The sequence below is a fragment of the Colobus angolensis genome, unplaced genomic scaffold (genome assembly GCF_000951035.1).
Source record: "Colobus angolensis palliatus isolate OR3802 unplaced genomic scaffold, Cang.pa_1.0 Scaffold23, whole genome shotgun sequence".
In the NCBI taxonomy this organism is placed as follows: domain Eukaryota; kingdom Metazoa; phylum Chordata; class Mammalia; order Primates; family Cercopithecidae; genus Colobus; species Colobus angolensis.
Window position 1 is genome coordinate 1,502,222 of NW_012115488.1, and position 24,677 is coordinate 1,526,898.

The 24,677-nt window shown below is 35.0% G+C and overlaps 1 protein-coding gene across 3 annotated transcripts in view; it reads left to right on the top strand.

Moving 5' to 3' along the window:
• XRCC4 (X-ray repair complementing defective repair in Chinese hamster cells 4) overlaps positions 1–24,677 on the top strand; it is a 303,267-nt gene that overhangs the window by 13,028 nt on the left and 265,562 nt on the right. For 2 of the 3 annotated variants that reach the window (XM_011944217.1, XM_011944218.1), the window contains exons 2-3: positions 15,138–15,286; positions 21,237–21,412. In XM_011944217.1, the coding sequence (XP_011799607.1) occupies positions 15,148–15,286; positions 21,237–21,412 (315 nt within the window). In that variant the 5' untranslated portion in view covers positions 15,138–15,147. Of the gene's footprint in view, positions 1–15,135; positions 15,287–21,236; positions 21,413–24,677 lie in introns of all 3 variants that reach the window. The other variant, XM_011944219.1, reaches the window with a different exon arrangement.

A 24,677-nucleotide genomic window follows, 5' to 3' on the forward strand; every position in this document is an offset into this window, starting at 1 on the left:
ATTGCTCCTCCATGCCTTCTGCCATGATTATGAGGCCTCCTCAGCCAAATGGAACTGTAAGTCCATTAAACTGTTTTTCCTGTATAAATTACTGAGTGTCAGGTATGTCTTTATCAGCAGTGTGAAAATGGACTTATACACCTCCCAATTCAAATTTTTATAGAGCTCAATCTCCTGGTCTGGGTGCATGGGAGGAATGGAGGGTTGGGAGGAGGATCTGAAAATCCCAGCCTAGTAATCACTTGATGTTTCTGGTGACCAGCTCCATCCTAAGGCTATCTAGAGGCCCCACTCTAAGTCACTTCGTTATTATAAACTCAGGTGTAATTGAAAGCAGTTCCTTATGAGTAACAAAAACATTCCTATCACTCAGGAAATTTCAAGGGTTTTGCCAAGTCTGTGCAAGGAGCAGTTCAAACATTTCTTATCACATATACACAGTATTTTTTGTTTGTTAAATTTTATTTATTTACATTATAGGTTATGGTTGTTTACACTTATGGGGTTCAAAGTGATATTGTAATTTTGAATACAATGCAGAATGATTAAATTAAGCTAATTAACATATCTGTCCCCTCAAGTATTTAACATTGTTTATTCATGGCAACATTGAAATGTACAGTACTCAATTGTTAGCTCTGTTCAGCATGCTGTACAATTGATCTAAAATAAAAAAGTCAGACTTATTTCTCATATATAACTGAGGCTTTATACTCTTTGACTATTGTATTACCCCGTTTTCACACTGCTATGAGGAACTGTCTAAGACTAGGTACATTATAAGGAAAAGAGGTTTAATTGACCCACAGTTCTGCATGGCTGTGGAGGCCTCAGGAAACTTACAATCATGGCAGAAGGAAAAGCAGGCACATCTTACATGGTGGCAGGTGAGAGAGAAGAGTGAAATGGGAACTGCCAAACACTTTTAAAACCATCAGCTCTTTTGATAACTCACTCCACTATTATGAGAACGGCATGGGGGAAATTGTCCCCGTGATCCAATCACCTCCCACCAGGTCCCTCAACATCTGGTGATTATAATTTGAGATGAGATTTGGGTGGGGACACAGCCAAACCTTATCCACTGCCCATCCTCCCTACCACCCAACTTCTGGTAACCACCATTCTACTCTCTGCTTCTGTGAGTTCAATTAATTTAGATTGTACATTTAAGTGAGAACTGTGGCATTTGTCTTTCTGTGCCTTGCTTATTTCATTTAGGGTAATATCCTCCAATTCCATCTGTGATGTCACAAATTACAAAGTTATTTTTATTTTTTAAAGTCTGAATAGTGTTCCATTGTGTGTATATGAATTTTTTGGTATTCATTTATCCTCTGATAGACATTTAGGTTTATTCCATAACTTGAGTATTGTCTAGTGCTGCAGTGAATATGAGAATACAGATGTCTCTTCCATATTCTGATATTAAAACTTTCAGGTAAATACTCAGAAGTGGGATTGCTGAATCATATGGTAATTTTTTTTTTTTTTTTTTTGAGATGGAGTCTCGCTCTGTTGACCAGGCTGGAGTGTAATGACACAGTCTCCGCTCACTGCAAGCTCTACCTCCCAGGTTCATGCCATTCTCCTGCCTCAGCCTCCCGAGTAGCTGGGACTAAAGGCGCCCGCCACCACGCCCAGCTAATTTTTTGTATTTGTAGTAGAGACGGGGTTTTACCATGTTAGCCAGGATGGTCTCGATCTCTTGACCTCGTGATCCGCCCACCTTGGCCTCCCAAAGTGCTGGGATTACAGGCGTGAGCCACTGCGCCCGGCATCATATGGTCATTCTATTTTTAGTTCTTTGAGGATCCTCCATACTGTTTGCATAATGGTTATGCTGATTTATATTCCTACCAACAGGGTACAAAAGTTCCCTTTTTTCCACCTCCGTGCAAATGTTTGTTGTTTTTGTTGATAATGGCCATTCACACAGATAGGAGGTGATATCTAATTGTGATTTTAATTTCTATCTCCTTAATGATTAGTGATGGTGAGTATTTTTTCAAGTATTTGTCAGTTATTCAGATGTAGTCTTTGGAGAAATATCTATTCAGGTCAATATCTCACGTTTTTATTGGATTATCTGTTTTGTTTCTATAGAGTTGTTTGATTTCCTCTTGTATTTTGGATATTAGCCCCTTATCAGATGTATGGACTGCAGATATTTTCTTCATTCTGTAGGTTGTCCCTTCACACTGCTAATTGTTTCATTTGATGTGCAGAAGCTTTCGAGTTTGATGTAATCTCATTTGTCTGTCTTTGCTTTTGTTTCCTATGCTTTTAATGTCAAATCTAAAAAAACAACAAAAAATCGTTGCCCAGACCAGTGTTGTATAAATTCCACCCTGTTTTCTGCTTGTAGTTTTATAGTTTCAGGTCTTATGTTTAAATCTTTAATACATTTCGAGTGGATACTTGTATGTGGTATGAGATAGGGGTCCAATTTCATATGGCTATCCAGTTTTCCCTACATCATTTATTGATGAGATTGTCCTTTTCCCGGTAAATATTCTTTTTACCTTTGTCAAGAATCGATTGACTATAGATGTGTGAGTTGTTATCTGGACTCTCTATTCTGTTCCATTGGTCAATGTGTCTGTTTTGTATGCCTGTTTACAAATAGGCATAAAATGTTTCTGTTTATAAAAATAAAACACTACTATGCTGTTTTAATTACTACTCCTTTGTAGTATAGTTTGAACGCTTTCTTCTTTTTGCTTATGATTGCCTTGGTTATTTGGGGTGTGTGTGTGTGTGTGTGTGTGTGTGTGTGTGTGTTTCCGTATAAATTTTAGGATTCTTTTTTTCTACATCTATGAGAAATAATGTTGGAATTTTGATAGAGATTGCATTGAATCTTAAATCACTTTAGGTAGTATGGATATTTTAACAATATTCTTCCAGTCAATGAACATGGGATATCTTTCTATTTATTTGTGTTTTCTTCCATTTCTTTCTTTAATGTTTTATAGTTGTAAGTGTCCAGGTATTTCACCTCGGTTAATATATCCCTAAGTATTTTTTTTGTAGCTACTGTAAGTAGGATTGCTTTATATCTCAGAGGAAAAGCTCTCAGTTTTTTCCCTTTGAGTATGATGTTATCTGTGGGTGTGTCACATATGGCCCTTATTTTTTTTTTTTTTTAAATAAAAGGACATTAAATTTTTCAAATGCTTTTTCTGCATTTTGTGAGATGATCATATGATTTTTGTGTTTCGTTCTGTTAATGTAGTGTATCATATTTAATTGATTTGCATATTTGAACCATCTTTGCATACCACAGATAACTCCCATTGATTATTGTGAAAGATCCTTGTAAGGTGTTGTAGAATTTGATTTGCTAATATTTTGTTGAGGATTTTTTAAATCTGTAATCTTCAAGGGTATTGACCTGTGGTTATATTTTCTTGGGACGTTCTTTTCTGGCTTTGGGATTAAAGAGTAATGCTAGCCTCATAAAAAGAGTTTGGAAGTATTCTGTCCTCTTTGATTTTTTTGGAATAGTTTGTAGACAATTGGTATTAGTTCTTGAAATGTTGTGTAGAAGTCAGCAGTGAAGCTATCAGGTTTTAGGTTTTTTGTTGGTGGAAGACTTTATTCCTACTAGAAACTCCTCTCGTTATTGGTCAGTTCAGATTTTCCATTTCTTCATGATTCAGTCTTGTAGGTTGTATGTATCTAGGAATTTGTTTATTTCCTCAAGGTATTCATTTTTTTGCTGTATAATTGTTTATAATAGCCTTTTATGATCCTTTGTGTTTCTGTGATGTCAGTTGAAATGTCTTCTCTTTTATTTCTGATTTTATTTGAGTCTTTTATCTTCTTCTTTTGGTTAGTCTAGCTAAAGATTTGTTAATTTTATTTTTATTTAGAAAAACTTAGTTTTGTTGATATTTTGTATTTTCTAGTTTCTATTTCATTTATTTCTGCTGTGATCTTTATTATTTCTTTTTTTTCTGTGAACTGTGAGCTTAGTTTGCTTTTCTTTGTTTTCTTTAGATGTAACGTTGTTTATTTGCAACATGTCTTCTTTTTTGATGTGGCTATTTATTGCCATAAATTTTTTCTTAGAACTGTGCATTTCATAAATTAAGGATGTTCATCACCACTAGGCCTACCTTACAGGAATTGCTAAAGGGAGTTATTTATGTCAAAATAAGGGCTGATAATTAATAACAAAAAAGTTATAAAAGCACAGAACCTAAGGGTATAAGTAATAATGATCAATATTCAGAATATTTTAGGACTGTAATGGTGGTGTGTAGTGTAATTTTATCCTTAGTACAAGGGTTAAAGGACAAAATTATTAATTGAAACCACAGCTACAATAAACTTTCAAGGGATATATTTTATAATATGATGTAATTTAAAAAAAATAAAAAAAAAAAAAAACTAGCAATCAAGGGATACTTACTATAAAATGATGTAAATTTAGACATCAGAAACATAAAATGGCTGGGTAAAAGTGTTGAGTTGTATTTGATCAATGTTAAGCTGCTATCAGGTTAAAGTAGACAGAAGTGTAAGATATTCTTTGTAAGCCTCATGATAGCCAAAAGATAAAATTCTATACGAGATGCACAAAAAATAAAATGAAATTCAAAAGATTCAAGACATACCGCTGCAGGAAACTATCAAACTACAAAGGAAAATTGCAAGAGATGAAGAAGGAAACAAAATATCTTTAGGAAAAAAAAAACCCTAACAACAGAAAATAATTAACAAAATGGCGAGAAAGTTAGTCCTTTCTTTACCTATCAATAATTATACTGAGTGTAAATGGGTTATATTCTCCTATAAAAGACAAGGAGTAAATGAATGGACACACAGACACACACAGACACACACACACACACACAAAACCCAACTACATGCTACCTACAAGGAACTCACTTCACTTTTGAGGATGTACATAGACTGAAAGTGATGAAATGGAAAAAGATATTCTACACAAATGGAAATGAAAAATCAGCAGGAGTAGCAATACTTAAGCAGAAAAAAATAGACTTTAAGTCAAAAGCTGTAAAAAGAATAAAATGAAGGCATTATATAATGATAAAGTAGTCAGTTTGCCAAGAGGCTATAACAATTATAAATACATATGTACCCAACAATGGAGCACCTAAATATATAAAGCAAACATTAAAGGGTGTACAGAGATAGACTGTAATACAGTAACAGTAGAGAACTTCAGTGCACCACTTTCGATAATGGACAGATAATGTAGTCAGAAAATTAATAAGGCAACATTAGACTTAAGCAACACTTTAAATGAAATGAACCTTAACAGACATATCCAGAATATTCCATCTTAACACCAACAGGATACACAATCTTCTCAAATATACACAGATCGTTTCCGGGATAGATTATAGGTTAGTTCACAAAGCACATCGTAGCAAATTTAAGAAGACTGAAATCATATCACATACTTTTTCTGACCACAATTCTATGAAACTAGAAATCAATTACAGGAAGAATTTCAGAAAATTCAGAAGTATACTGAAATCAGCAACATGCTTCTGAACAACCAATAGGTCAGTTGAGAAGTTAAGAGGAAAATTTAAAAATATCTTTAGACAAAAAAAAAATGAAAACACTGGATGCCAAAATTTATGGGATTTTGTAAAAGTTTTGCTTGTCTGGGAAATTTTTTATTTCCTTCTTATTTTTGAAAGACACTTTTGCTGGGTAAAGTATTATTGGTTGGCAGCATTTTTTTATGCTCCCTCTGAGCAGTTTGAATATATCAGCCCACTCTCTCCTGGTCTGGGGTTTCTGCTAAGAAGTTTACTGTTAGTTTTATTGGTACCCCTTTGTGTGTGATTTCTTTATTATCTTTTGCTGTTTTCAGAATTTTTTCTTTCTCTTTAATTTTTGATAGTTTTATAATTACATGTTATGGTCAACTCCTCTTTGGTTTGAATTTGGTTGGAGATCTCCTTTCTTCATGTACCTGGATGCTGGCTTCCTTCTTCTGATTAGGGAACTTTTCATTAGTTATTTCTTTAATATGGATCTTCCCACTTTGTTTTTTTCTTCTTAATTCCTGTTATGTATTGGTTAGGTCTCTTGATGGTGCTCCATAATCCCCATAGGTTCCCCTGCCCTCTTCTCCTCCTCCCCTCCCCTCCCCTCTTCTTTCCTTTTCTCTTCTTTCTTTTCTTTTTTTATTTTCTCCTCTGACTAATTTCAAATGTCCGTCTTCAAGCTCACTGATTCTTCAACTTTCTCAAGGCAACTGTTCAAGCTTCCTATTTCATTTTTCTGTTCAGCCATTGTATTCTTCATCTCCTGGATTTCCATTTTCTCATTGTTTCTATTTCTTTGTCAGACTTTTCATTTTGTTCATGTATTGTTTTCAAAATTTAATTTTCTGTTTGTATATTTTTGTAGTTAACTTTTTTTTTTTTTTTCCTCAAAAGAGTCAAGGTTTCACTCTATCTCCCAGGCTGGAGACTGGAGTGTAGGGACAAAATCATAGTTCACTATAGCCTTGAATTCCTGGGCACAAGGGATCCTCCTGCCTCAGCCTCCTGAGTTGCTGGAACTACAGGTGTGAGCCACCATGCATGGCCCATTTAACTTTTTAATAAGGATTATTCTGAATTCTTTTTTTTTTACACCATTTTATGGATTCCATTTTTCTTTGAGATTCATTATTGGAGCTTTATTCGTTTCTTTTGGAGGTGTCATGATTTCCTGAGTCTTTGTAATCCTGTATCCTTGTATTGGTGTTTGCACATTTGTGGAGACAACCACCTTTTCCAGCTTTTACAGGTGTTCATTGGCAGGGATAGAACTTTACTATTTATTCTAGCCTGTACTTCTGGAGGGGCCAGCTAGTAATAACCCTTAGCAGACACAGCTTGCTTTTCGGTTCTCTAGATAGCTGGCCTGCTACTTTTGCTCTGAATTTTTTCGAGGTAGCTACATAGATTCTCTTATCTGACAGGACCACTGTCTGAGCTCTGCAATTAGGCTGAGCTGCTGAATGGGCACAGAAATTTCCTCTGATCAGCCTTGGCCACAGGCTGTATTCCTTTATTTGAGTTCAACAGTTAGACAGGGTTGCAGGAGAGTCCTTGAGGTTAAGTGGATTGGGATGGATGGACCAATTTTTATGCTCAATAGAAATGCTTATTAGAAATGCTCAGAGGGGTAGGAAAGTGGGCTTTGAGACTAGGGACCACTGTGGTTAAACTCCCTCCTGTGTCAGAACAAGTGCCTGCTTGTTTTCAAAATCTGCTGAGGATCTGTTGTGGGGTGGAGGCTGGCAAGCTTATCCCAGTTGCTCAGACTGGCTAGTCTTCTAGTAGTTCTCTGTGTAGGCAGGATTACTCCTGGACTGCAGCAGAGAGAGGCTGTAGCTAAGCAGAGGCCCTTCAGGATCTGCTGTGGATCGGAGGCTAACAAGTCTGTCCCAGTGCACAGATCATGAATCTCCTAGCAGATCTTTGTACTTTTAGGATAGTTCTCAAATTGCAGTAAGAGGGGCTAGAGCTAAACTGGGCCCGTTCACAATCTGCTGTGGGACAGGAGCTGGTAAGCCTGTTCTGGTATTACTAAGATGGATGCTTCTTTCAGCAGTTCCCCGTCCAGGCAATAGTCCCCAGCAAGAGGATTGGAGCTGAGACTAAGCTGTTTCAGGATCTGCTGTGGGATACAGGCAGACACACCTGTCCCAGTGGCTCAGACTTACACAAATCCCAAAAGTTCTTTGCATAGGTGGGATAGTTTCTTCACTGTGGCAGAGAGGGGTTGGAGCTGAGACTGAGCCCTGTCAGGATCTACTGTGGGATGAAGCCTGCTGTGGTGACTCAGATATGTGAGTCTCCCAGCAGTTCTCTACATGGGCAGGATATTTCCAGGGCTGCAGGAGAAAAGTGCTGTAGCCAAGAAAGGTCCCCCTTGGGATCGGCTGTGGGAGAGAGGGTAGCAATCCTGTCCCAGTGGCTCAGATGGGTAAGTGTTTCTCTGGGTTTCTGTGTGAGCAGTAATAAGCGGGGACCACAGATGAGGGGGGCTGGAGCTGAATTATAGGGTAACTTTTGGGTCCACTGCCAAGACTGATGTTGGTGGGCTGACCAGCCTTTGTGGTGCACTTGGGTGTGTAATTCCTCCAGGACCCCTTGGCAGATGGTTTTAGTTGCAAAAGCTGAAGGGGGGGCTGAAGCCAAGCCATTTGGCGAACAGGATTGTTTCTGGGTTTGAACCTAGGAGCCCAATCTGTGTGTCTAGGTGCAAGTTTGTACCCTCAAAATGACCGTCCTAAGTCTTGGGCTCTGCTGGGGTTTTACAGCCTCCTACCTGAATCCCAGGACACCTACAACAAGATTTTTGTTTGTGGATGGGTGCAGAATTCTTATTGTAGGTGTACATATATAATTTTGGAAACTTTATACTCAGTGTTTTGAAAAAAATATGAGCCAACATTTAAAAGCCAGTTGACTTCTGCATAAAAATAGGAATTTGCCAGTTTCTTGAATAATCTGAATGACAGAACACTAAGGACCGGTACTTACCAATGATAACAATCTGCTTTGCAGTGAGTAATGGCTACCATCTTTATATGGTAATTGTAGTTACTAGTTTTCCACAGTCCCACTCATCATGCAATGGATGCATATGTCCTCACTCCTGATCTGCATGGCTCCTGGAAGTATTAGAACTTGTACCCTTACAAGAGAGAATAGAGCTTGACTTAAATTTTAGGTATAAATTTCAGCCTACTTTGAGAATGTATAACCCAAGGGAACTCAGAATAGAGTCTTGCTTATACTTTGGACCTTCTTGTTGCTGGAGTTGTACAAAATGTATTCAGAGATGTGGTCAAAATGACTTAGACTGAGAAATTGAAGCATGGGAAATAAATATGTAGTTACTCATCCAATTAGGAATGTAAGTCCTTGTGTACTATTTATAACTGTTACTATCATTTGAACTGTATGAAATTGTCATTTTTATAGGTTAAAAATTGTGAAATGTTGGTAATTTTATATAGTTCCTAGTTTTAAATTGCTGAATTTGAGGATATGTTATAGGTTTTGTTTTCTTTTTTTCCTCAGACTAAGTTCCTCAATCTTATCACTTATTCTCTTGTTTGTCATTAAGAAATAGGCAGATAAATGGGTACAGTTTTAAGTAAATGATGGGTTTGTGAGTGGGGGGGAAAGTACATTGTTTGTAAGTCTTATTCCTTTTTCATACAAGTGCTTTTAGTTACATTTCAGTTCTGAAAAACACTTTTTTTTTTTTTTAAAGTAGAAGACTGTATATAAGCTTAATTGGTGATGTTTCATAGGAACACCCTCACTCATTTGGAATTGAAATATGAGAGGTGTCAAAAATTTTGAGGCTTAAGAAATCATAATTACTAAGTTCTTGTTGAAAAAAGACTGCTGCTTAGTTACTGCTGTTTCAGGTACTATCTTATCTCTTCAGTTCTGTTAAGTGTCATTCTCACATGAAACTGCAATTAGAACTAAAGTGTTCTTGTGACAGTCTAGAAAGTTTCCAAAATGATAAGTGTACTCTCATCCTTTCTGCCAAGTTTATTTGTAATCAAAAGTGGCCGTTAATAATATGAAGGAAATTATAGTCTTGGAACTTAGGGTCCAATTTTAAGGGAACCTTGGAGCTAGATATTAAATAGTATGTGGGAAATTTGTTCATGCATTAGGTCATTTTATTGCTTTTTAATACCCACTTTATAGGGTTAGAGTAGGAAAGGAGAGGAAGTGAAATTTATGTTTATCACTGAAACTAATGATTATTAATGGTGTTTGTAAAAGATAAGCAGAGGAAATGAGAAGTAATATGATATTTGCAATGGCAGCAACTGGCATTCCACAGTCATGAGAGGTAATTAAGAAAGGACTGTGACCTCAACCAAGAGGCCTTATTTTTTAGACTTATTTTATAGTACTAATGCTGTATTCCTAAAGCATCAGATTAATTTAATGTCTCCATTGTACATCAGCTGTATATTACAAGTTTTTGAGTAAGATTATGTTAGCAGTTATAACTGTATTTTACTACCTTATGGTGACCAAACATCGTGGTTTGCCTGGAATTGAGAGATTTTCTAGGTCTTGGGACTTTGTTTGAAAATTAGGAAAACACCAGGACAGGTGGTTACCTTACTTTCAAAATTATTAAAATGGAGTTAATTCTCACATGATTAGAAGGGTATTTAGTAATCCAGTGAATTCTTTACACTTAATGTTTAGAAAAAAGTCTAACTTGAAAATATTATTTTAGGAAAGCACTTTTTATATAGAAGTGTTGCTGGATATTTTTGTGTTAATTGCTTTGGAAATTTAAAGGCAAATTGACTTTGTGATAATTTTTTCAAAAAAAAATCATAATTTACCCTTGGGTAGCACTAACCAGCAAGTTGGCAGGCTGTTAATAATGAAAATGCTAGCAATAAATTATTCAGTAAAAAAAACTTTAATGTAGGGAGTGGGAATTCTGATAAAAAGGTAAAATGCAAATAGTCAGTGCTTTTAAAACATACTAAACAAGAAGTAATCCTTTTGTTTGCACTTAGTTTTCCTAAATTGTGTGATTGTCTCAGAAGTGAATAGCCTAGTAGTAGTTGCATAAACCTTTCTTTCCTTTTTTCTAGCAATTGTATATGTTCCTGTCTTTGAATTTTTATAATGTGATAAGACTTTAAAACAATCCGTGACCACACTTTTGGTTTGCAATTTAAATTTTCTCTTTTAAGAATAAAAATAATAAGGTCAAACAAAATAATGTAATCAAGAATCTAATTACAGACTATTAACAACATATGCTGTGTGCTAATCTTTATTCTGAACTTACTTTACGTATCAGCCTACTTTTCTCAACAAGGGGGCACTTAAGTTAATTGCTTCATTAGAAACTTGCATTTAGCACTTTCTGATCTGTAAGTGCAACTCTTTGGCAGAGCTGCAGAAGTTTGAACACCTGCAGCCCAAGCAGCTTAAAAAGAAGTCATAATTTACTATAAAGGAAAATAAAAGAAGCTCAAGTTCAAAATGGTGTTATCAATGATATAGTGTTGTAACTAACTTGAGCTGACCTAAGAGAGAGAGTTGGCTTCTGCACTGCTCCTTATCAGCATCCAAAAGGGCATACAAAATTCTTTGTAAACTAATTTAAAAAGTGTCTTGTTTATTCAGAAGCAACTGTGAATGGTATTTGTTCAGACCTTAGATCACATCAATTGCATACCAGCCAACAACTTATTTCTCTTCTAAGAGAGAGGCCAAGTATCAAAGACACAAAGTACTAAAGATAAGCTTCTCAATTCTCAACTGTTCTGAACTCTCAATAAAGCTACTGATGTACAAATTGGGGTGGGACCCAAGTGTTTCCACCTGCAGGCTTGTCTTAGATCCTTGGCTCTGCCTGGGAGAGGTGCTGATACTAATGTGACCTTTAGTGCCCTTAGAAAACAAAACACAGGCTTTCTTATAGTCCTAATCAATCAGTCCCTCTGAAGAGTATTCCACCCCCTTTCTTCAAGTAGTCCTGGGGCAAAAAACTATGGCTCACTATTCCCGTTTACAGGGCTGGTGAAAGCAAAGAGATCGTTCATTTCCTCTTATTGAATCTTAAAAGACATTCCAAGTCATCTTTTTTTCTGTTTCCATGGGTGATTCTTATTAGATGTTTTGTACTTGATATTTTGTAAGAGGGTGATCTCAGTAAGTAAAAGAATGAAGTGCTTTCAAACCTCATTCAAATAGTATGGTATTAGGAAATTAAGACTTACTTGATATAAAGAACATTTCTGAGATGGCTGAGGCACAGGATACTTTTAGGATACTGTGTTGTCACTTATGGGTTATTAATATGTTAATTGCTTAAACATGGTTCACAGGTAGTCTCCAAAGTTTCAAATCTGAGTTTACTAAATAATAGAATCTTTAAAATAAAAGCATATAATTTTTGTTATGAATACCTAGAATTAGAAAATTGGAAAATATTTGAAACATGAATAATTGAAAGATGTTCTTAAAATTGATCCCCAGATGTCTTTTTAACATCATTGAGATTAAAGCCCTTTATATTATTGTGAAAGTAGGAGTTACTGACAGGTATCTGGAATATTGAATTTTAAACTAAATTTTCTCTATAATTAGAAATTTGTCACTTGGTTCAAATATGGTTTTAAAAAAAGCAATGAAACTAATTGCTATTTCACAGTAATTATAAGTGCTGTATTTTCCTTTCAAAAAATTATATTAATAGTAACAATAACCATGGTTCTTAAGGTAAGTTTAAGGAAAAGTAATCTGCATAAGTATGTGTGCATCTGTGTATGTTTGTATGGAAATACAATAGAGGCAAAAAATGCTATGCCATAAGTAGTTTCTATACCGTCCTATGCACCCCACCCCCAACATTGTGGGTTTTGAGCCAATTAGAATTATGTAAGCCTTGAACTATATGTGTTTTTCAATGATTGGCATAGAAAAACAGTAACAGATTTTCCAGTAATTTTCAAATTTAAAGATTACAGAGCATGTGAATAATTTACTGCTATAGTCATGAGAAGAGGCCTGTTGTGTGTAAGATGATTTAGACTTAATCTGTATGGCCCCTACTGGTATTACTAGGAAAAATGGGTAGAATTCATGGGTGACAGATTTGAAATAATTTTAAATGAATCCAAGGATGAGTATTTGTGGAAAGACTTCTTTGGGACAGGCATAGACTTTTCAAATCCTGGGCAGAGATATCCAGAAGTCAGCAGTAAGGTATAGGAGATCAGAGTTGGAAACTTTTTTCTTGTAACTTGATCCAGGATCAGAACTGGCTATTTTGTTTCCCACATGTCTAATATGATTGCAGAATATAAGCTTGGTTAACTATCATTTGATGGGAAACTGGAAGTAAGTCTTAGTTTTGTTTTAGAGTGGTCTTAAAACAACAGTTCCTTATCTGGCAATGCCTGTCACACGGCAGAAGCTCCCTAAGCATACCTCTTTCATGGTCTAACCCTGTTTCTTTATCTGGTAACTTTAGAAGTCTGGTTTTTCTTAACTTCAGATCTACTAGACTTCCACATTCCTACTCACAAGCAAAGTGCTGTGTTAAGAAGAGCAGGTGGTGGATTTGAGTCCTTGCACCACCACTTAGTGTGTGATCTTGGATATTAAACTTTACCTCTGTTTTTTGATTCATAAAATGAGGATCCTGTTAGTTGCTATATTCATAGGGTTCCAGTAAAGATAGAGCTGATACATATATGTCAACATACTTCCATTAATTATAGTACTTAATGGATTATTTAGTCACTAAGAATGCTAGGCGTAAAACTCTGTGCCACCATGAAAAAAGCTGTTTATAAGATTTATTTAAACATGGGTATCTGTAGATAAAGACAGAGGGAAATGTTTAGATAATCATTGTTTTGGGAAGGGTGAGGTTAGGTTTTTAGAATTTTTATATTATGTGGATTTCTGTTTGTTCAAGTAATGAAGTTCTTGTGCAGTTGCAAAGTACTTAACAAATGAATGATGATGATCTTAGATCTGACTCCCTTCTAACTCTAACTTCCAGTATTACATTGTGTACTCCTAATTCTTATTTTTTTCTTTATTGTATGAAGTAAAAACTTAGGTAACATGAAAACCATGGAAAATGTTTCGAAGAATGTGCAGTCATCAGAATTCTCATACACCAGTTGTAAACTGGTACAATTCTTTTAGAAAAGTATTTGCTGTGTACTACCAAAACTGAATGTATCCATATCCTCTGATCCAGCAATTTTACTTTTAGGTATATACTCAACAGAAATGCATATATATTTGCTGGAGTGTTTCTGGCAGCACTATTTGTAATAGTCAAAACCTAGAAAGTACCCAGATGCCTACCACTAGTAGAATGAATAAATAACCTGTCTTGTACTCATTTAATAGACTACTATACTGCCCTGAAAATCATCTATCACTGTAACACATAGTACAGATGAATCTTTCAAACATAATGTTGAGCAAGAGAAGCCAGGCACAAAATAGAACATGCTGTATGATTATATTTACATAAAAGTACAGAAATATTCAGAGCCCTCATCTCTGTTAGAAAATAGGATAGTGGTTATTTGGAGAGGCCAGTGACTAGAGAGGAGGGAGTGTGAGAATGAATTTTGGGATAGTGATGTTCTGCTTCTTGATCTAGCTTCTACTTACATGGATTTGTTCAATTGTAAAATTCATTGAGTTGTACTTTTGTACTTTTCATATATGTACTTTTCTGTCTATATATAATACTTAAATACAAAACTGAAAAAATGCAAAAACATTTATGGGCTTCGGGCTGTAATAATCTGATGCAACTCATCTCTATTACAGAGTGCCCCTGTCTCAGTGGATAGGGTGTTTCAGTCACTGAGCCTGGGCATCTCTGTCTTAGACAAGGCATGAGTGGATACTGCCAGCTGTTGGGTTCTGAGATTCCCCCCCGCCGTTGAATTATGCTTACTCAACTTTTTCATTCCACACGGTGTCTCCAGACAGAGACTAAGATACTTGGTCAATTTTATCCTTTCTAATTACTATAATATTTCAGTGGTGAGATCACTTCCAGGTCATTCTCACAAGTACTTGCAACCATTTCTTTTGTGGTAGAAAAACAGCCTGTTGAATCTGGGGAAAAGAAATGGTAAAATTTACTCTGCATATTGTTGAGATGATAACTTTCTGTTTTTTTTAGTAGAGATGAGGTTTCACCATGTTGGCCAGACTGGTCTTCAACTCCTGACCTCAGGCAATCCGCCCACCTTGGCCTCCCAAAGTGCTGGGATTACAGGTGTGAGCCACCGCGCCCAGTGGAGATGATAATTTTTATCTTCATTACTTGGAGAAATCATTTTCCATTTATGGGCCTCTTTTTCTCATCTGTAAAAATTGTGAATTAATATTGAAGAAAACTATGAATTTACTGAATGAATATATTATTTACTGAATTTAATGGTTGAATCTAATGGTTGAACCTATTATACAGTTTTTTTGTTCTGCTTATTTTCTTATTTCCTTGGTGTTTATGTAGCTGAGAGGCCAGTACAGAAAAACATCATTATTTGAGTTACAGTTTCTTTTAAAAATATTAATTGTATTCTCCTGTTACAGGTATTAAGAAATGGAGAGAAAAATAAGCAGAATTTATCTTGCTTCTGAACCCAATATAGCTCATTTTCTACAAGTATCTTGGGAGAAAACACTGGAATCTGGTTTTGTTATTACATTTACTGATGGTCATTCAGCATGGACTGGGACAGGTAATATTAAAAAAGTTTTTAAAAGTAAAATTTGAGTGTGGTATTCTTCAGTCCTCAGGGATACTTCTCCAATAGATATTGGGTAAGATACGAATTTTACTTGCTATTGCTGTCAAATTTATATACAGGTTTGTAATATTTAATGCCATTTTCTATAATTGATAATAATAGAAAAACAAGAATGTGTCCTAGAAAATTCTGGTTACCATTTGAATCTTAGTAACTTGGATTTGTTCAGAGTTTTAAAATGATCTTTTTATAGAAAATATAAATAGTACTTTCTAAATATATCTTTTCTCAGAATACCAGGGAAGAAGTCTGGGGCAGAGGAAGGAGATTGGTTAGGTAAATGGGTTTGTGTTGCCTTGGGACAATGGAGTAGTGGTAGGTTATTTATTTATTTATTTTCCCCAATGAACATGTATTACATTTGTAACAAAACAGGATCAGAGCCTAAAAATTTGTAATGCAAGGTTCACACCCATATTTAGGATCTTGGCTATGCTTTTAGGAAATACATTTTTTATTTTTTAACTCTTTGGTGATAGTATTTTAAAAATGCTAATGACCATCAAATCATGTATGGAACATGATGGATATAAAGTAAAAGTATTTAGAATTATATTTTCCTTATATAGGAAGTTTTAATACTCTTCTAAAGTATCTTATTGAAAGATTTAAAGAACTATTTTTATAATTATGCAAAAGTCTTTTCTAGAGTTATGTTGTGAACAATGTTTCCTGTATGATAATTTTTTCATGTTAATTTGTATACTATATATATCTTCTATTAACTTTAGAAATATTTCTGTAGAATTTGTTACCATGATTATTATATATTGTCTTTAAAATTACATTGTAAAATTTTGTTTCTTTCTTGAGCATTATGAATTCTGTTATACAACACAGTCAAATTGAATTTATACTTACAGAGTTTCAAAAAAGTTGTCTTTTTTGACACAGAACAAGTAATGTTGATATAGGGATTTCTGTAAAATAAAGAATTTTCAGGGGTAATATTTGCAGTACTTATTATGATGTCTATTTAAGCTACACATTTCTCTGTAAGAGAAATCAGAAATCAGGTTGGTGGTTGCAGTTCAAGAGTAGAAGATTGGTCAGCTTAATTTAATGTATGCCAATTCAGAAGACAATATTTCTTGTTTTCGGGTGAAGGATATATAAGGCTAAAGACCAGGGCAATAGATTAATGCTGGTCATCTGGGTGAGAAGAGCAGTTCTAACAACACAGCTTGGAAGCAAGTCCTAGGGGAAGTGGTTGCTTGTATGTAAGGAATACTGTATTTATAACTTTAGATATTTCTAATTGGCCAATGGCATATTCTGTATATTAAGTTATTGTCAGACAGATGACCTTAAGGTGTTTCAGGAGCCTTAATTATCAAAGGAAGAGACTGAATTCTAATCTAGTCCATAAGCCTCATTCACCAAGACAAAAATCAATGATAATATGTTATTTGAAATTTTTTATCACTAAGTATTAGGGGGAAAAAGAGCACTTCATTAACTCTTATCTCTTAATTTAACCAGAAATGTAAGTTGATCTTAAATTTATGGAACATTTCATTTATATCATACAAATTGTGCTGGCATCATTCTTAATAATATTAACATGAATTATCGTTTCACTAGACAGTACAGATCTATATTGAGTGTAAGAGACACATTTGGTTTGTCAACACTTTACGTAATTATCTAGACCAGTACCTACGAAATACGTTCTCAATGAATACTTTTTTGATGGAAAGAATGAAAGGATGTCTCAAATATATAAAACTGGTCTGAGAAAAAGGAAAATAAATTGTTCATTTTAGAGTTAGCATGTTTTTGAATGAAAACTCCAGTTTTATATTTACTTATTGTTGACATTTATCGTAACTGCAGTATATTCTACCATTTATTTTTTAGCTAATGGAATTTCGAGTGACAAACAGTGATATCAAACTTATGTATTCTCTGGTAGATTGTTAACATTTTGGCTTCCTGTACCAAACAAGCTTGAAAACAGAAAATTTTATAGTGTACTATGTGGTCATTTTATTTTCAAAAATATCTAATAATGTTTAAATCTCTCATGTGTTTTATGCTTTCATTCATTTCTATTTTCTTGTTTACATATCAGGGACAAAATAGGAAATCAAATAATATAACACCGTGCCCGTGTTTAGTTAAGGCTTATTCCGTAAATGTGATCTGGTCCTTTACATGTAGACAATAAAATCACTGAGGACATTGAAACAATTAAATAATTGAAACATGGAAATGGATTTCCTTCCTATACCTCATCCTGTTTTTTTTGTTCAACATTTTGATTGCTGCAACCTTCAATTTGGACAACTTTTTTTCTCTTTTCATTTGAGTGAAATTAAAAGGATGTAAGTTTCCTTTTAATCTCCCCCACACTAAACTCACTGATTTCCATTAGCAATGTTTTATCTAATGAATGCTTTTGAGGTCCAATTATCTAATTATCATGTGGTCTATGATCACATCAATATTACAGGGGGTTATATCACAGGGGTAAGTCACAAAGTGGGTTAATGATCGATGAGTGTGACTTTTATAAGAATTCCTATTGGCAGTGGGAAACTTGTATCACCCATCGCTGGAGTAGTTTGAAGTTTATTAAAGAGTAAATTAAACTTTACTAATTGTTTTATTTTCCACTAACTAGATCCATTTATAATTATTTTAAGCATTAATATTTTTTGACCTCTATGGAAATAATGACAGAACTCAGTGGAAAGAGGGTTTTAATAAATCTAGCAATGAAATAGGTTTATGATGCAATACCAACTGGAGTCCTAATGGTATGGTAAGACTGTATGTCTTCTGAGCTCCAGTACAAGCTTAGGATGTGTGCAGGCTTTTGGTTAGTTATATGTAGGTGTCTGAAGGAAAAAAATCCTCTTTCCTCACTTACATCTTCATCTAACTGTAAACACTGCAAAAGTGATGCTTTTCAGTGTCAAAGTGAGTCTCAGTCTGACTCCTACTAGTCTGAGAATGGTTCCTTGTTTTTTGGTCATGTTGCCCTGCTCATGTTTTATGCCTTATTATGTGGTTCAGATGCATTCTTGCTGAATTTTATTATTTCCATTGCTTTTATTCTTGGTCACTGAAGTTTTAGAGCATCGAGTGCTTACAGCTGTACTTTTTCCAGATGTTCTTGGCACAGAATTCAAAACTGGTGACCAGGTTGGTTTTTCAGGATTAAAGTCCTATGTAGGCAGTCAGATTTCCACATTTACTTTTATAGGACATTTTCAAGTATATTTTTGAACAAATACCTGTTTTATATAATTTCCTTTCATATGTTTTTTCTCCTTCAAAAATTAAATATTCCATAATCAGCACAGTATTCATTGGGAAAGGAAAACAAGAGGATATCTAGGATGATAACTGACAAGATATCTAAAATGTTATCTAAGATATTAGCACTTGAATTTGAGCTCCATAGGCTAGCATTTTTGGAATGAATAAATGAATGATTACATATTTTCAGACAGGTGTCTTTTCATTTTAATGAAATTTAGAATACTTTTAACTAGATGCTTTTTAAATAGTTGTTCTCTATTTTCTTTTGTGTTTTCTTCAAGTTTTTCTATGACTGCATTAAAGATGGCATCTGCAAATTTATTTCCTATTTCTCTGTGAAATAACTGTTCTTCCTAGGTATTGGTGAGTTAAAGTTAGATACTTTTTAACATAATGCAAACACTAAATATGAAATTATTCCTTAAATAGGAAGCATTTATCTTCTTATTTTTGTTTTTTAGAAGAGCTACTAGGGCTTTTGAAATAGGTTTGATAGTGATGATCATATTAAATGTGTCTGCTTCCAATAGAGAAAATGTGAAAGTGTTTTAGAAGCTGTTAATACATGAATATAAGCTATTTTTATTCTTACCTCATTTCAAACGTTGTGTGGAGTGTGAGAATCGTATTTTATTATCAAAACTTGTTATCAAAAATTGATCATTTAAAATATATTGGTACCTTTCAAGACTCCCTTTTTCATTGACTGTCATGGGTCTTCCAGAGCATAGAGACCAAAGGTATGAAAATGTGTCTTCCATTTTAGGGATTCTTTAATCATGATTTCCTTATATTCTGTAATATTTTGTACTAATATTGTTTTTCAAAATTATGGATGGAAATAATTTATCCAATGTTTCATATCTCTGCTTCACCTCAAAATAAAACATCCAGAGAGACATGAGTATTAATCCTAGCTTTACCAGTTACCTACTACATCACCCTAAACTATTACTTGATCTCTGTGAGCCTCAGTTTTCTTTTTTGCAAAATGAAAATAATATGTTTTTCAGTTTTATAAGGAATTAAAATAGATAAGTGTAATGCATAAGTATGAAATTATACAACCATATGGGACTTTTATTATTACTGTGATAGCCTAAATTAACACAGGAAACCATCCAACCACACACACATTCCAACAAATACGAGATTAAATCTTGTAATTTTAAAAACAAACAAATATGCAGACCCATTGCTACTTTTGAGTGTAAGAAAGGGAAAACCTCAGATGCCATGTTTGAGGAGGTATTTCAAAACCAAAGTAATTGATAGGAATTAAAGCTTACCTGTACAGTCATGGAATATCTGAACTAGATACACGTCTAGATGACAGTAAGTATAATGTTTGAGTGAAGTGGAATGTTGAGGATTCAGACCTCTTATGGAATTGGAGTTGAGCTCTCAGTATAAAGAAAGGAACCTGGAAAAATATACTGTTAATAAAATAATCTTATAAAAATACTACTACTCTGTCCTGAGGATGCAGCATAAAAATAGAACAGTCCCTAAGGACTATGAGTGAATAAAAGTCTCAAGAAAAATCAGAACCCTAAGCCTGTGTTATGTGTGTATGCGAGGTTTAAAATGGAAAACTTTGCCTCAAGTGTAAAAATCAAGGTGAGAAATTAACTTTCAAAACTAGTCTCGAACTGATGAAACTTGTAATGATCCCCCAGAAAGGCAAACCAGCAACCTTCATTTAAGACCACTTCTTCCCAGAACACTTGCCACTTTGGTTAGAGGCGAGCCGTACTCAAATGTTACAAAGCATGAAGAAAAGAAGTAAAACAAGAATTTTTCCACAGATAGAAGAAACATAATATATACTCCAGGAGCCACACATAAATACAGAAATGAAAGACATCTTAAAATACGTTTATTTAAATATTTAAAAGAAGGGTAGGGTAGAACAGGATATAATGACAAAGGAACAAAGATAATACCTAGAATTGAAAATATGATTACTGAAACAAAAATCTCAATGATAGATAAAACATCAGCTTTAAAAATACCTAGATAAGAGAATTAGAAGCCAGATCTCTAGTATAGTATGTGTTGCAGAGGAGATGCTCAGTACATTTTAGTTTCCTTCCCATTCTTTCCTTATCATCTCCTTTCATCCATATTTTCTGTTGTTGGCACATGATATGAGAATAATGAGCTCCACTTTTCCTTTTGTTTTACTCTGCTCATATGAGTGAGAAATACACTGTAGACTATGGAATCTTTGAAGCAAGGAAGGAAGATGTTATAAAATACTGAGCTTATTATTCATTATAGGAAATTATCTGGCTTTGACCTAAGAGCAGGTACACAAAGTGGAAGTTTCTGTAATAACTTACAATGTGTTTCATCTGAGGACAGAGAAAGAATGTCAAGGGTTTAATGTATTTCACATGAGTTGTGAGTCTAAATTAATGCATTTCTTAAAAATTGCTAGTTCAGTAAAAAGGAATAATTTGATTTAAAAATGTGTAGTATAGGGATTGATTTTACTTGTTTAAATTTCTGTTACATGTGATAAATTAGTACTAACAGATAAACTATTATTTTCTCATGTGTAGTCGTTTACTTTTCAGTTTAAAACTTTTGTTAATATTTCCCATAGTTTCTGAATCAGAGATTTCCCAAGAAGCTGATGACATGGCAATGGAAAAAGGGAAATATGTTGATGAACTGAGAAAAGCATTGGTGTCAGGAGCAGGACCAGCTGATGTATACACATTTAATTTTTCTAAAGAGTCTTGTTATTTCTTCTTTGAGAAAAACCTGAAAGATATTTCAGTAAGTAAAACTTTCCAAAATGTTACATAGTAAAATGTCAGAGCACTTATTGAGGGATTATATTTAAATTTAAGTAACTGCTATATTATTCCCAGAACACCTCAGAAGCAAAAGCTTGAAAAGTACTTGGTTTCCGAATTGGAAGAGACTTCAAAGCTAAAGTCATTAAATATATTAATGAATCACGAAAAATAATTATTGGAAAATATATTTAGTTTTTAATGCTTGAAAAATTTTAAAGTATTACAGAGTTAATTATAATCTTGAAAAAGGTGGGATCAGAAGTTTTAGCCATTGTGACAGGTCTTACTGAAATGTTTTGTGAAATACTGATTTTAAGAAATAAGATATATCTTTGAATATCGAATATTATGACTTATTTTCTACTTTATTAGAGTGTATTTGAAATTTAAAAATACATAGTAAGGATTAAGGATACTTTATTTATTTTGTCAGATTTAAAAATATTAAAATAGAAATAATTTGCAGCCTAAGCTTTGCAAACAAGAGTATCTGCTACTTATTCTGCTCAGTTCCTGCACCAATTCAGATCAAGGCAGGTGGTTTATTTATTAAAGCCTTGCACTAATTATTTGTATATTTTACCTAAGTTGAATAGATATTGAATTTGTTTTCTTAACCAGTGGTTTTTAGTCATATATGAGAGCTATCGTTTCTGAAGGAGAGGGAAGGAAATGTTTGCTACATTAAGTTAACAAATAGCTATTGAGAATTTGTTTTAGAGCTCAACTTAGTTTAGAAAATTATTTTAAAACAACCTTTTAAATTCAGAATAATTAAAGAGATTTCTTTCATTAGAGAAACATTTGAAGAAACAAATGGAATCATTATAAATATATGTTATCATTTAGGGAATAATACAGAGAAACTAGCCTTAGTAATTTATATTTAAAATAAACATTTTCTAAGTAGCTGTCAAATTATGTAAGTTTCAATATGCTGAGTTTCTTAAAATGGTAATTTAAAATAGGTTCAGTAAGAAGGTTGGAACTAGCTACTACAATTTTGTTACTTATCATAAGTGTTTTTTCCTATGGCCCAAGCTCAATCAGATGATATTATATATTACAGAAGTGCAGACTCTTCGAATATTTTGAAGCAGATCATTGCCAAATTGGGATCAATGCCATTTCCCATTCACTAAACATTTGCATGTAACAACTAGCATTATTTTGTGCAGCCATTTTCTAGTTTTTACCTGTTTCATACATATTGATACATAATAAATTCCAAATTAGTGAGATACATTTTGGAAGGCTGAAAGGCTTTTGATATTTTTGACATGGTAAAAGATGGGGCTTGGTACAGCTGGCATTTATATTAATCTGTTCTCACACTGCTAATAAAGACATAATCGAGGCTGGGTAATTTATAAAGGAAAAAGATTTAATTGACTCACAGTTCCACATGGCTGGGGAGGCCTCACAATCATGGGGGAAAGCAAAAGAGGAGTAAAGTCATGTCTTACGTGGTGGCAGGCAAGAGAACATGTGCAGGGGAACTCCCCTTTATGAAATCATTAGATCTCATGAGACTTATTCACTGTCATGAGAACAACACAGGAAAGACCCCTGCTCAGGATTCAGTTACCTCCCACTGGGTCCCTCTTATAACACTTGGGAATTATGAGAGCTACAATTCAAGATGAGATTTGGGTGGAGACGGCCAAATCATATCATTCCGCCCAGCCTCTCATGTCCTCACATTTCAAAATCAATCATTCCTTCCCAACAGTCCCCCAGAGTCTTAACTCATTTCAGCATTAATTCAGAAGTCCACAGTCCAAAGTCTCATCTGAGACAAGGCAAGTTCCTTCTACCTATGAGCTTGTAAAATCATAATCAAGTTAGTTACTTCCCAGATACAATGAGGATACAGGCATTGGGTAAATATACACATTTCAAATGGGAGAAATTGACTCAAAACAAAGAGACTACAGGCCCCAGGCAGGTTTGAAATCCAATAGGGAGTCATGAAACCTTAAAGTTCCAAAATGATCTCCTTTGACTCATATCTCACATCCAAGTGATGCTGATACAAGAGGTGGACTCCCACAACCATGAGCTGTTCTACCCCTGTGGCTTTGCAGGGTACAGCTCCCCTCCTGGCTGCTTTCATGAGCTGGCATTGAATATCTGTGGCTTTTCCAGGGGCACAGTGCAAGCTGTTGGTGGATCTACCATTCTGGGGTCTGCAGGAAAGTGGCCCTCATCTTACAGCTTCACTAGGCAGTGCCCCAGTGGGGTCTCTGTATAGGGATTCCAATCCCACGTTTCCCTTCCGTACTGCCCTAGCAGAGGTTCCTCATGAGGGCCCTGCCCCTGCAGCAAACTTCTGCCTGGACATCCAGACATTTCTATACATCATCTGAAATCTAGGCAGAGGTTCCCAAACCTCAATTCTTGGCCTCTGTGTACTTGCAGGCTCAACACCACATGGAAGCTGCCAAGACTTGGGACTTGTACCTTCTGAAGCACGGCCCGATCTGTACCTTTGCCCTTTTTAGCCACTGCTGGAGTCACTGGGATGCAGGGAACCAAGTCCCTAGGCTGCACACTGCAGGGGGGGCCTGGATCTGGCCCAGGAAACCATTTTTTCCACCTAGGCCTCTGGAGCCTATAATCAGGGGAGCTCCCGTGAACATCTCTGACATGCCTCAGAGATATTTCCCCCATTATTGTGGTGATTAACATTTGGCTCCTTATTACTTATGCAAATTTCTGCAGCAGGCTTGAATTTTTCCCCAGAATGTGGGTTTTTCTTTTCTGTTGCATTGTCAGGCTGCAAATTTTCCAAACTTTTATGCTCTGCTTCCTCTTGAATGCCTTGCTGCTTACAAATTTCTTCTGCTAGATACCCTAAATCATTTCTCTCAAGCTGAAAGTTCCACAGATCTCTGAGGAAGGGGCAAAATGCCCCTAGTCTCTTTAAATAGCAAGAGTGACCTTTAGTTCCCAAAAAGTTCCTCATCTCCATCTGAGAGCATCTCAGCCTGGACTTGTTGTATGTATCAGCATTTTGTTCCAAGCCATTCAGCATTTCTGTAGGAAATTCCAAACTTTTCCACATCTTCCTGTCTTCTGAGCTCTCTAAGTCTCTAGAGGTTCCAGACTTTCCCACATTTTCCTGTCTTCTTTTGAACCCTGCAAACTGTTCCAGTCTCTGCCTGTTACCCAGTTCCAAAGTTAGTTTCCGCCGGGCGCGGTGGCTCAAGCCTGTAATCCCAGCACTTTGGGAGGCCGAG